We start from the raw sequence: 13,765 nt of genomic DNA on the forward strand, positions 1-13,765 counted from the left end.
GCAGTGGGTTGCCATGGGCTACCATGTGTAGCCAGCAGCCGCAGTGAGCAGCCAGCAGCCGCAGTGAGTGGCTGTCCAGAAGCCGGCGACTGATCTGCCTCGCCCGGGAAAAGCGCAATGATAGTGCCAACGTGGGCCAGTGAAGCAACGTCCTCCACAACTAGACTGAGGAACAAAAAAACGACAGCAAATTGTCTGTTCCCCTTCCCCCAATTCCCCAGCACTGTTCCCATCCCCCCAATTCCCCAATAAAAAATCTAAAAAAAAAAATACACTTACATTGGGGTGGCTGGTTAGCTCAATTGGTTAGAGTGCAGTACTCATGACACCAAGGTTGCCGGTTCTATCCCTGCATGGGCCACTGAGCTGTACCCTCCACTACTAGATTGAAACAACTACTTGACTTGGAGCTGATGGATCATGGAAAAACATACTGTTTCCCCAGATAGATAGATAGATAGATAGATAGATAGATAGATAGATAGATAGATAGATAGATAGATAGATAGATAAACTTACATTAATTAATCTCCCCTGGAAAGGCGTTTTCCAGATAAAATCAAATTAAGCCCATTTAAGTTGTTGATACATTTTTCTATATTATTAAGCTGTTTCCTTTTTTCTTAATCTTCACTTTTATTTTACCAGAATCATTGTCACTGGTAATAATTATTTTCTTTTTAAATTTTCCAAAAGAGATTTGGCTCAAAGGTGTTTTATTGTTTTTTTGTTGTTGTGTTCATATCAAGCTTTATCAAATATAGCTCCTTTTCATTTTGAGTCTTTTGTGTGTGTGTGAAATTACTTCTATTAAACCCAATTTTCCCAGTTCAGTGTTTACAGTTACCAACAGGATTCTTTAGTCAGTTTTTCATTTCCTTAACAGTTTTACTATGTGCAGTTTTAGCCATGGTTATTGTTTGGTGATCATTTCCACCAATAACATATATACACTATTACCAGAGTGACAGATTATATTCATTTCTTAGCTAATCCATGAAAAAAATTGAGAGCAATTCCTTGCATTGCTCTAAGGCAGTGGATGCTCAACCCTGGTGCCCGCGGGCCTCCCCTGGGCAGTGCTCATGGCTGCACCCTACTCCAGTTTCTCCTTTAATCAATTTTCTACAGAGCCCAGACACTGATCTATTTTAAAGCCCCCAGGTCATTGTAATATGCAACCAGGGTTGGCACACTGTCCAAAAATCTAGAGCTTCACTGTCCAACACGGAGCTACTAAGCACACTCGCTATTTACGTTTAAATTACTTAAAATTAAAGATTCAGTTCCTCAGTTACACCAACCAGCACAGAACAGTTCCATCATCTCAGAAAGCTCTATTGGGCAGCATTGGTCTAGGGTTGAGATGAGTGGTCTCACCCCAGGCTGCACAATAGAAATACTTAACACTTAGGAATCTGTGATAATGCACAGGCCCTGCCCCCAACCAATTAAATCAGAACCTCCAAGTGGGGCCACACGCTGGTGTCTGTAAAAGCTGCCAGTGATGTTATGTGGTAATCTGGATGAGGAAGCTCTGGGCTGAACATCCCAGGAATCAAAACAGCTGGTCAGGGATCTGGGTCACCTCCCCTCCAGCATCCCTCTGAGAAGCCCAGAATAAACAGGAAGTTAGTTGTTCAGGGCTGGGTTTGCATGAGTGTCTCCCATCCATAGGAGTGGAGTTTCCTTTTATGGACTTTTCAAACCTGATTTTATCAACACAAAGTTTATTCACCCCTGCAGTTGGCTCTGGGGTCCCTCCTGTTCAGGGTAAATGGATTGCTACGCGGCCGGGAGGCAGTTCCTGGCCTGAGGTTTCCCTCCTGAGGCTTCCCAAGATCCCACTCCAGGCCAGCAGACCAGTCTGGTATAATGAGGTCACCCCAAACTGCCATCAGTCGTCAGGAGAAACACAGAAGTGTCAAGTGCCCCAGGAGCCATGGAGAAAGAGGAAAGTGGAGATGGGGGAGTCAGTGGAGAGAAAGACTAAAAGGGGAAGGTGCGGGGGAGGCGAGGAAGGAAAAGAAGCAAAGCAAGAGACTTTAAGAAAGAGGTGCAGAGGGCCAGCCGAGTGGCGCGTTGGTAAAGAGCTGGCTTGAGATGCCAGAGGGCCCCGGTTCAGATCCCACATATGAGGGCCAGTGACACTGCCCTCTGCAGCTAAGATGCTGAACAACAGCTCAACCTGGAGCTGGGTTGCCATGAGTCACCGGCGACGGCGTAGGCTGCAGCCCCTGTGGCAGTGGGTTGCCATGGGCTACCATGTGTAGCCAGCAGCCAGCGTGAGCGGCCAGCAGCCGCTGTGAGCGGCAGTCCAGAAGCCAGGGACTGATCTGCCTCGCCCGGGAAGAGCGCAATGATGGTGCCAACTTGGGCCAGTGAAGCAACATCCTCCACAACTAGACTGAAGAACAAAAGGACAGCAACTTCTCTGTTCCCCTGCCCCCAATTCCCCAGTTCTGTTCCCATCCCCCAATTCCCCAATTTAAAAAAAAAAAAAAAGAAAGAAAGAGGTGCAGAGTGAAAGGCTGTAAAGAATGATCGAGGTATTGAAGGGAACTCCAGAAATAGATGGAGACACAGGAGGAAGGTTAGGATACAGGGAGAGGAGGCCAGACAGAGGGAGGCTGCGGGAGTTAACAGCTGTGGAGCGCTATGATTCGCCTGTTCAGAAGAAGGCCCAAGGAGGACTATTCGTGACCAATCATGAGCTCACAGGACACACACCCAGGGCTCCCAGAAATGAAGTGAGCGGCTGTGGGATAACCTCGTGGCACCTCACTGAAACCCGGAAGACAGTCAGATGACAATGGTGGTGGTCACACCTGTTACTTCCCTGTTGTCTCCTGACCCGACAATGGCAACTCGAGGGCAATGAGTTGGCGTTGTATTTAAAATGTTCATTGAACCGAGTTCACTGAATTTCTTCCCTTTTCTCTTTCAAAATGTAAAATGTCACAGGGTTACTCTTGTCACTTCCTGGTATGTCTCTTACTTTTGCAGCTTTAGAATTTTTCATCTCAGATTCATTTCTCACATTTCATGTGTAGGGTGAAAGTACTGCGAGGTCTAACCGTGGGGGCACCATGGAACTACCTTGCAGGCACCCTGCCTGCCTCCCACTGCCACAGCAGGTTCACCCTCATGCATGTGGCATTCAGGCAAACTGCATTGGAGGCTACAGACCTCATTGGCTCCAACAACAAAGCCAGAATTCTATTATTTCCACACATGACTGTGTTGTTTGGGCAACCTCTAAAATTCCTCAGATATTTATGAATGTAAGTTCAAATTTAAATTCGGTTTAACTACTATTTCATTTTTTACTTCCTAGAAATGCAAAATTGAGACAAATGTTTGGAAAATTCAGAAATTATATTCAAATGGTTATCAGAAAGAAGTTTCTGGTAAATTGGGAAGTTTTGTGAATTAGCTCTTCTGAAAATTGATGCTTGAGGAACTGATTTCTTGCACATTGGCCCTGCAGTGAACTCGTCAAGTGGGAACTGGTTTTCAGAGATCTGGCTTCCTTCCAGGAGCTGGAAGGCACCCACAGGGGCCAATGAGAGAGCCCCAAGGTGAAATGCAGCCTAGCTCCTGGCGTGACATCCGACCCACAGGGCCAGGACACCCCATGTGTGGCACTGGCCTGGTGTCACCCTGAGGACCAGGCTGGCCCTTGAATTCATCAAAAATATGTTCACAGGCCCCTGTTCCTATGTTGCCTTCATGGTCTTAGAAATCTCCCCACAAGGACTGTAAAATGCTGAATGAGATCATGAAAATGAAACATATATTTCCTCTGCATGCCCTGCAGTAACCAGGCTGTTCCACCTTTGCCTCACTGAACTCTCTCCACTCCAGCATTATCAGGGAACTCAATTCTCCAGAAGGACCCAATCCCCTCCTGGGGTGTCCAGCAGCCTCTGAGAGCTGCAGGGGGCTCAGTGATTATGGGCATGTTACAGGCCTTTCCTCCAATCACAGCTCTTCCATCACTAGAATTTGAGAAAATTACCCAGTCTCTCAGAGCCTCGGCTTCCCCATCTGTAGTGATGACATTTATAGTAGTAATATGTAACTGATTTTAAAAGATCTTGTATATAAAGACTTGGTACAGGGCCAGACATTTGGCTAACCTCTTGGTAAACGTCAGCTGTTGTGGTTTTGCTATTATTATCCTCAGCCTGATATTGGAGGCCCCTCCTGAACTGACCCCACTGCTCCCTTCTCACTGGGCTCACATGTCATGTGACCTACTCCACCTGTAAGGACTTAGCCCGCCTGCCCTCCATACTCAAATACTGGAATGCTCTCCCTTCCTCACCTCTCTAAAGCCTACCCCAGCCTCTGAGTCAGTCTGTGTGGCCTTCCAACAGGAAACCTTCCAGGACCACTCAGTGTCACTCCCTTCCTGACCTGCAGATCCACCATTCATGCTTGTTAGAGGCTGCCATGTTTTCTATAAAACATTTGTCTGTATTGGGATAGCTTAGTGTGAACTGATTCCAGCCCCTGCCCCCTGTGCAGGTGGGGGCTGCTGACATCCAGGCTGGACAAGACAGGCCCAGGTTGCCCTGGGCCCCCACATCTTGCAGCCCCACCTTCAGAGGGCCCCGTGAAAGTACCCCCACCCTCCCACACATACCATGCCCTGCACCCATGGCCAGAGAACCGAAGAGAGATGGTGGCAGCTAAGTTTTTCTTCCAAGCTTTGGAAGACTTTAAACATTCGTGTGTTTTCGCCTGAGGCCCTTGTTGGCTTCCCCAGGTCTCTGAATTGTCCCTTCTTCCCTCTCTTTCCTCTATCGCCCCAGGGAACACAGCCAGGCCTCCTGTGTTAGCTGACCCAATTCCTAAACAAAGGCACCCCTGTGAGAAGATCACAAAACAGCGAGCCTGTCATGCCTGATCGTTGGGTCCAGGTCTCAGTAAATGGCACCAGGAGCATAAACCCACCCTTGCCGGCACCTAACACAGATGTACCCCATCATGCCCAGGAGGGACTGCTGAACCCCTACCCTGACATTCAAGGCTGTGCAGCCTCACAGGCTGCGTCTTCCAGACCACCCCACCCCACAATCAACAGGGCCATCAATCTGTGCTCAGATGGTCCTGCCTAACTCCCCAGCTCACCGCCAGCATACAAGGCAGGAGCTCAGTGACAAGAGAAAGGCCCCATGGCCTGCCTAGGGAGCCTCTTTTTGTCACCACAACTTTGCTCCTGCGATCCCCCCTGTCTGGAAACTCTCTTCGTTACATACATGAAATAACAATAGGAAATATTGCCACAAGGAGGCATGTAGTCAGTGGGGACTATTATTCCTCTTCCAACTTCTAAACCACAAACCTCACCTCAAGTCCCACCTCTTCCATGAAGTCTTCCTTGAGAGCTCCCTGCTGATGGCAGCTTTGCTTTGCCTGCCTGCTCCCGCAGCGTGCCAGTGCCCTCACCAGTCTGGATGGGGCGGGGAGACAGGGCCACACCCAGGTGCCCCTGGGCTGGACCAGGACACAGACAGCCTTCTCCTCGCCACTCCCTGAGGCACGGGCTGTCTGTGCAAACACGTGCATACCTGATTCTAGCCCATTTTCCTTCCCTACGCCTGGACAGCTCTCAGATTTACCCATGGCTGAGTTCCTGAGGCTGCAGCCAGGCTTCTTCTCCACAATAGCCACTACTGGGCCAGACCCATGAGAGGCAGGGCTTCAGTAAATGCTGAGTTGAAACACCAGTTCTCCAGAACCCGGATTCTGGAGTATATGTCCACCATGACCCTACCTATATCTGCAAGCCACAGAGACCCCCTCTCCACCTCACCTGTTCCTCCCCATTGTCTCATGGTCTTTGACCACCACATGGAGCTCAGCGCCCTGGTCCAGAGGGACGTCCTTGAGGTCCCACTCAAAGCCCTGGAAGAAAAGGAGAAAAGACAACTTAACCTGCAGCCCCCTAGGAGAAGAGACTATGTCTGGTTCACCGTGGTCCCCCCAAGGCACAGAGCAGGCATCCATGAGTGAATGAATGAGTGAATGAATGAGTGAATGAATGAGTGAATGAATGACTACACGAATGGCAGGGTTCCAGAGCTTCAGATATGAACATAAGTGCAGAAGGCAGCAGAAGCGAGAAAAAGGCCAGACTCCCATGGTCCCCTCCCCCATTCAATTCCACCAATCACCAGGAAGCCAAGCCAGGAGCACAGTTGGGGAAAATGCCAAGTGACCCTGCAGGGTCCTAAGGGACCAAGATCAATGTGCTTGTCCAGAAGCCAGCTCCACCCACTCCCACCCACCCCCGGTGGGCAGCATAAGTTAGTGCCACATTAGGGAGACCCATCCAGAAGCCCCATAACACTCCTCAGAGCAAAGACTCCCCTGTGCATCCCAACCCTGTCCGCACAAGGCATCCAGGGCTTCCTAAGAACAACCAGGGAGCCATATGCCAGGGGGCTGGTTGAGGAGGCAGAAGCCAACAGGAGCCAGAGGAAAACCTAGTTAATCAAGGAGGCTGTTGCGGGGGAGGTGGGCTTTGGGTAAGGAGACCATCCTGTGTAAGGGAGACAAGGCAGGCAAGAGAGTCCCTCAACACCCTCTACCTGGCTGACCAGAGCTAGAGGGAACAGAAACAAAAACATCTTACTCCTCTCCATGCCACACCCTCAGAGGAGGTGCCTCTATTTACCTGGCAGGCTAGACCACCACCGATCCTCTCAGGTTCCTAGCGCCAGGAGGGTGGGAAGGGTGCAATTTAGTTGGTACGCTGGGCCACCAGCCCCTCCCCTTCCTTGGCCATACCACTAAGAAAGTCCCCTTCATGCACAAGCCCCCTGACTTGTCCCTACAGAGGCAGTGGCAGCAGAGAGAGAGGAGAGAGGGTGAAAAAACTCGCTTACCTCATTCCACACGGGGTTCACGTTGTTCTTGATGACTTTGGTTCTCTTCTTCACCCCTAAGAGAGACGCAAAGAGACAGTGAGAGGCTATCCTACCCCTGCACCTCCCACTGAGGGAGAGTCAGCTTCTCAGACCCACACTGCAGCTCGCTCGCCAAAAGACACCTTACAAAACCAACGGATCCCCTGAGAACCCCACCAGGCTGCACAAATGCCTAACCCCAAGCACGTAACTTCTCTCTTTCAATTCTGGGATAGAGAAACAGCAGGCCCATCAGAAGGATGTTTTTAAAGGAAGATACCCAGGCTGACTCTTCTTAATGTGCTTGTTATTACGGACTTTCTAAATAGAGTTTTCAAATTATAAATTTTCTGACTCTAAGAATGAATGATCTTCATAGAATATATTTCATTTTTCTTTTTATCTCCACCTCCACATGCTATATGACTCTGTTTATATGAAATGCCCAGAATTGGCAAATCCACAGAACACTAGTTTCCAGGGACTAGGGGGAGATGAGAATGGGGAATAAATGCTTAACAGAGGTTTATTTGGGGGTGAAATGTTCTGGAATGAGATAGTGAAACTGATTGCACAACATTGTGAATATACTAAAAACCATTTAAATTGTACACTTTTAAATAATTAAATGGACTGTGAACTTCAGAGGGCAGACACTATGCCTTACTGTGTTGGTAACCCTCGTATTAATATATAATGAGGTGCCCAGTAATTGGGTGCTAATTAAATGGGTCCTTTTCTTTCCCAGGTTGGCAGCAAGTTTGCTTCCTTACTAGAGGATATAATCACCAATCTCAGAGAACACCATAAGACTGCATTAACAGTATGGCTGTGCGTCAATGGATAAGAGGAATGAAAGGAGGCACAATGCGGGTAGGAGTGTCCTGGGAGGGGCACCAGTAATCTTCTCAAAGGTGGTCCAGGTCTGCCCTGGCTGAACCACTCTGAACCTCCTTGTGGAGTCTGTTGGTGTGACTCCAGCGGATGGTAGACACACGGCTTTGGAGTCACTCAAATAACAGCTACTACTGTGCAACCTTAGGTAGGGTTTATAACTTCTCTAAGCCTTAGCTTCCTCATCAGTAAATTGATAATAGTAAGAGTGTCTAGTTTATGGGAATCTGAAGGGATAGGAGATGCTATCTAAGTGTCTACTCCCTTTCCCCTACGCAGGAGTAACATGGAAAAATTCCATCTGCAGCCTCTCTCGAGTTTTCCACTTGGAAGCCTTCCCTGATGCTCCTAGCTGGTATTAATTGAGCAGTGTCTGTGTGCCAAGCCCTGTGCAAAGTGTCTTTTAAACATTTTCCATTTCCTGCCTTCCCTGAAGGAGAGGAAAACAAAGGCCCTCAATGGGATTTCACTAAGTCCTGGTTAGAAGAGCCAACTCTGGAACCTTCTGAATGACATTAAGCAAGGAGTCACTAATGGGTGCTACAGTCCCCAAGAGGAGCAAAAAAGGAACGAAACATTGGGGCACTCCAGTTTCGAATGTTCCCTCTCTTTTAAAGAGCTGTATCTCTTTGCTCTAATAAACTGTCCTTTACTACAAAAAAAAATAAAATAAAAATGAAACATTAACTCAGCACAATCACATGACTTCCAGATGCTAAGGAAAGGGAAGGCATGATGCTAATTAGGAAACAGTTAAGAAAATAGTTCCTTCCTCATCATGGATTTGTACGGGTCCTGTCCTTGGTGATTAATTTTGGCCTTGAGAGATGGGGCTTTATGTATATATTTTAACAGACTCGATAGTTAAAGATACAGAAATGCTTACAGCTCATGTTGGGGTTGGGAGGAAGGGATACACCCTGCCCCCAAACTGCTCTTCAGAATTGGGCCAGCAGACATTCATAAGAATGGTGCGGAAGCTGTGGAGTGTGCCTCCGGACTGAAAGACTAAGTGAAGAGGAATGAGCCTACCATGAGAGGTCTCTTTTGTCCCCATGGAAATTCTTCACTTGTTTCCCCAGACTTACCCACCCAACTCTACCCCAGACCAGAGTCTCCCATTGTTGTAGGGTGGTGTTTTCAAATGAGTCACTGGGACCCATTAGAGAGCCATAACATCAACTGAGTAAGTTTATCAATGTCTTTTTAATGACAGAACAGACTAGAGAAGAAAATACCAAAGTACATCTTTCATCAGAAAAGTACTATTACTTGAAACTTTTTATTATATTTTCACATATATATCTTTATGTGTGTGCTCTGTGCCTTGATTAAATTATAGGTCTTGTTGTATATAATAGTCCAAAAAGTTTGAAAACATTGCCTTAAAGGAAGATTGTCAGAGGAGAACTGGAGAACAAAAAAATCACCATTTTGGCCCTTGAGTACAGAGAGCCAAGGCCTAGTTGTGTAGCAGGAATGATGAGGCACACCATCCTGGTCCCCCACTGGAGCCAACTCTAATAAAGACCATGGACTGAAGAAGGGGAAGTGAGAAGGGCCTCAGAGACAGGAGCAGAGTGAAGGTAAGAAGACAGCCCATCCTGAATATAGTCAACAATGTTGTAAAGATCATGTAAGGTACCAGATGGGCACTGGACTTATCAGGGAGATCACTTCATAGACTGTGTAGATGCCTAACCAATGCGCTGTACACCTAAAGCTGAAGTAGAATAATATTGAATGTCAACTATAAGTAAATATGTAGGTATATATAGTCACGGGATGTGGAGTACAACATAAGGAAGACAGTCAATGGTATTATAACAGCTATTTAAGATGTCAGAGGGGTAGTAGCTTAGGGGGTGGGTTATCACTTTATGAGGGGTTCAACTGTATAACTGTTATGTTGCTTTGTACACTTGAAACTGATAAAAATAAATAAACTTTTTTAAAAATAAGGAAGACAGCCCATCCTGCCCAGCCAGCACTGGGGGCCACCTGGCTGAGTGATCTCCACTGGAAGGAACCCCACACATCTCCTGACATCTGAGCATCAGACGTGGCCATGGCCTTGCATAAGGAGCCACATCACTACCCTTCTGCTCACCACCTGGTGAGGTCTACCTGTCAATGGCCAGGGTGCTGTGCTCCCCAGTGGTCTGGGCCCCAGGCCCATCTTGTGGGGACACATACCTCTCAGTGGCTCAGGATGCTTGTTAGGCCACCAGGGCCTGGACACCCACAGGGGTTACAATGTGGAAAGGAGCACCCTGACCTTTGGCAGCTGCCACTCTCCAGTAACCAAAATAAGACAGACACCCTCCCTCCAACTCAATTATAAGGTCACAGTACATTTGGGAAGCAGACAAAATGCTTGTTTTTGTAACACTGATGACAATGGGATCTTTGGAGCTGGTGTGATCGTAGAGAAGACAAACTCTAAAGTAGGGGTGTTCACTGACAGGACACAGCACAGTGTGTAACATGGGAGGGCTTTATGCCTGTCAAAGGATGGTTTAAGGAAAGGCTGAGAAATACTGGTCCATTTCCCATTGCATCTCTAAGGCCCAAAGGTCTATCAACAGATAAATGGATAAATAGAATATGGGATATCCACATGATTAAATATTATTCAGCCTTAAATAGGAAGCCAATTCTGGGCTGGCCAAGTGGTCCGGTGGTTAAGAGCTGGCTTGGGATGCCAGAGGGCCCCGGTTCAGATCCCACATATGAGGGCCAGTGACACTGCCCTCTACAGCTAAGATGCTGAACAACAGCTCAACCTGGAGCTGGGCTGCCGTGAGTCGCCTGCGACGGCGTAGGCTGCAGCCCCTGCTGCAGTGGGTTGCCATGGGCTACCGTGTGTAGCCAGCAGCCAGTGTGAGCAGCCAGCAGCCGCTGTGAGCGGCCATCCAGAAGCCGGCAACTGATCTGCCTCGCCCGGGAAGAGCGCAATGATGGTGCCAACTTGGGCCAGTGAAGCAACGTCCTCTACAACTAGACTGAAGAACAAAAGGACAGCAACTTGTCTGTTCCCCTTCCCTCAATTCCCCAGTGCTGTTCCCATCCCCCAATTTCCCAATAAAAATCTTTTAAAAAAAAAAAGGAAGGCAATTCTGACACATGCTACCACTTGGATGAACATTAAAAACACCATGTTGAATGAAATAAGCCAGACACAAAAGGACAAATAGTATACGGTTCCACTTATATGAGGAACCCAGAGTAGTCAAATTCACAGAGACAGAACGTAGAATAGACGTTACCTGGGATTGGGGGCAGGGAGGATGGGGAGTTACTATTTAATGGGCATAGAGTTTCAATTTGAGATAATAAAAAAGTCCTGGAGATGGAGAGTGGTGATGATTGCACAGCAATGTGAATGTGCTTAATGCCACAGAATTGTACACTTAAAAATGGTTACAATGGTAAATTTTGTTATGTATATTTTGCCACAATAAAAAAAAATTTTTAAGGCACGAAGAAATGAAATAGCTCAACACTCAGAGTGAGTTGCTGTCACTAGTATGTAAGAGACATTGACTTCCATGGAGGGGAATGATGGCAATAAGGTGTACAGATATTTTTTGATACCTGTTATATGCCTGGTACTATACTGGGGGTGAGATTAATTAAAGGGTTTGTGGAGGCCACAGCCACTCTGCCCTCATAGCTAAGTTGAGAAAGAAGCAGTCCTTGCTTCCTGGAGCTGAAAATGTAAAAGAGATGACCTGATATCTCCAAGGATAGGCCCAATGTACCAGCCTTCTGGCACTCACATCCTTGCATGGTGCCCCTCTACATTGATCTGAGCCAGACTGCTTTCATGCAGTCCAGCCACTCTGCTGGGGGGGGAGTTGTGCTAGAGGCCTCGTGAAGGGGGAAAGTCCTGAGACTACATGGACAAAAAGAAAGTCCCAGGAGTCCCCACACACCCATCGGGAGGGTGGTAAGAATAAAGATAGGGACAACCACAGGTTTTCATAAAAATCCAGCAGGATCTCAAAGAGATATCTGTATAATCATGTTCACAACAGCGTTATTCACAGTAGTTAAAATGTGTAAACAACCTAAATGTGCGTCGACAGCCGGCCGAGTGGCTCAGTTGGTTAAGAGCTCGCTCAAGAGTGTGAGCTCTGAGCTAACAGCAGTTTGATGCCCGGACCGAGCTGAGCCGCTGCTGAGCTACCAACAGGCAGCAGGATGGCTCAGCTGAAAAAAAAGAAAGTGAAGTACTAAATGTGCCTCGACAGATAAATGGATAAGCAAAATGTAGGCTGTACATTCAGTGGAATGTTGTTCAGCCTTAAAAAAGAAGGAAATTCTGACACATGCAACAACATGGATGGCCTTGAGAACATTATGCTAAGTGAAACAAGCCCATTACCAGGAGCTCGGGGAGGAGGGAATAGAGATATTATTTGATGGGTATAGTGTTTCAGTTGGGAAAGATGAAAGAGTTCTGGGGATGGATGGTGGTGATGGTTGCACAATAATATGAATGTACTTAATGCCACTATACACTTAAAAGTGGTTAAGATGGTAAATTTTATGTTTATATCTTAACACAACTTTTTTTAAAAGTCCAGATGGGAGATGTGAGGACACACAGGCTGCGTGACTAGGGTCTACTCCAGTGTCTGAGTGGAGAAGGGGGTAGTGGGAATAGCAGAGGATGTCTCAAGTTCTGATAGGGGTACATGGGTGGCTGGAGGTGCCATTCACCTAGAGAGGAAGCACAGAGGAGAGGAGATAGGGTGTTCTGGACTTCCAGAAAGAGACAGACTATTTCTGCCCAAGGACTTACTGTCAGAAGCTGCACAGAGCCTTCAGATCCCACAGGCAGCCTTGACACACCCTCTCATTTATCCCTCAACTATGTATTGAAGACTTGCTCTGTACTGGGCACTCTCTTGGCACCTCATTAGAATACCCACCAGGAGGAGATCCAAGATGGCAGAGTAGATAAACACCATGCCCGCTTCCTTCCGTGAACACATTAAAATTACCACTAAATTATTAAATGATCAACCTGGAGAACTATCTAAAGTCTGGCTGAACAGAAGTTTTGTAATTAAAGATATAAAGAAGCCACGTTGAGACTGGTAGGAGGGGCAGAGACGCAAAACAGGCTGGTCCCAAACCTCCATGTGGTGGTTGAAAATAGGGAGGGATAGCTTGGCTGTGGAGGTTCCCCCTGGAGGAGTGAAGGACCCCAGCCCCACTCCAGGCTCCACAGCTGGAGTATTGGTGTGGGGAAGAGAAGCCCCCACATCTATGAAAAATAAGGGGATTCCAACCATCCGGGTGAAACAGAAGGCTGTGGGAAACCCACACATCCTCTTAAACAGCCTGCATACTGACTTACTCGCTTGCAGGCACTCACCTTGGACTCCAGCAGAGGGACAGTGACTCAGGGGGCATTAGAGGCATACAGGGAGCAGGCTGAGGTGTGTGGCTTTGAGGCCAGGGCTGGAGAACAGTGGCCATTTTCCCTGTGTAAGGTACTTCTCCTGTGCAGCTGGGCAGGTGGCTGCCATGTTTCCTGTGTTGAGCCCGCCCCCTATGCTTCTGGCCAAATCTGAATCTGATTGGCCTGGTGAGCTCCGGGGCTCTGCCCTGCTGACTCACTGGGACCCCGCCCCACCCAACTTCCCCAAGGCCGGAGGCACTTTCTAGGTGAGCAGCCAGCCCCACCAGGTGGGTGACAACTGACCTCAGTGTGCTCTGAGACTTTTCCTGAGTAACTCCAGTCTCAGCACTGGCACCAAACCAGAATCTACATTAACCTAGTGAATACAATTCTTCCCACTCTAGTGACTCCCTGAGACTCTGCCTCACCCAACTCACATATTGCACAAGGCTGAACCTTCCCTTTTTTTTTTTAGCTTTATTTAGTTAGTTAGTTAGTTTAAGGAGGGTGCAGCTCACAGTGGCCCATGTGGGGA

The 13,765-nt window shown here is 47.7% G+C and overlaps 1 protein-coding gene across 21 annotated transcripts in view; it reads right to left on the reverse strand.

Moving 5' to 3' along the window:
- Positions 1–13,765, reverse strand: part of DYSF (dysferlin) — a 208,338-nt gene that overhangs the window by 177,567 nt on the left and 17,006 nt on the right. For all 21 annotated transcript variants that reach the window (XM_019647673.1, XM_019647669.1, XM_019647671.1 and 18 more), the window contains exons 2-3: positions 6,900–6,955; positions 5,825–5,916 (exon numbers count right to left, since the gene is read on the reverse strand). In XM_019647673.1, the coding sequence (XP_019503218.1) occupies positions 5,825–5,916; positions 6,900–6,955 (148 nt within the window). The remainder of the gene's footprint in view (positions 1–5,824; positions 5,917–6,899; positions 6,956–13,765) is intronic.

The sequence above is a fragment of the Hipposideros armiger genome, unplaced genomic scaffold (genome assembly GCF_001890085.2).
Source record: "Hipposideros armiger isolate ML-2016 unplaced genomic scaffold, ASM189008v1 scaffold_114, whole genome shotgun sequence".
Lineage (NCBI taxonomy): Eukaryota > Metazoa > Chordata > Mammalia > Chiroptera > Hipposideridae > Hipposideros > Hipposideros armiger.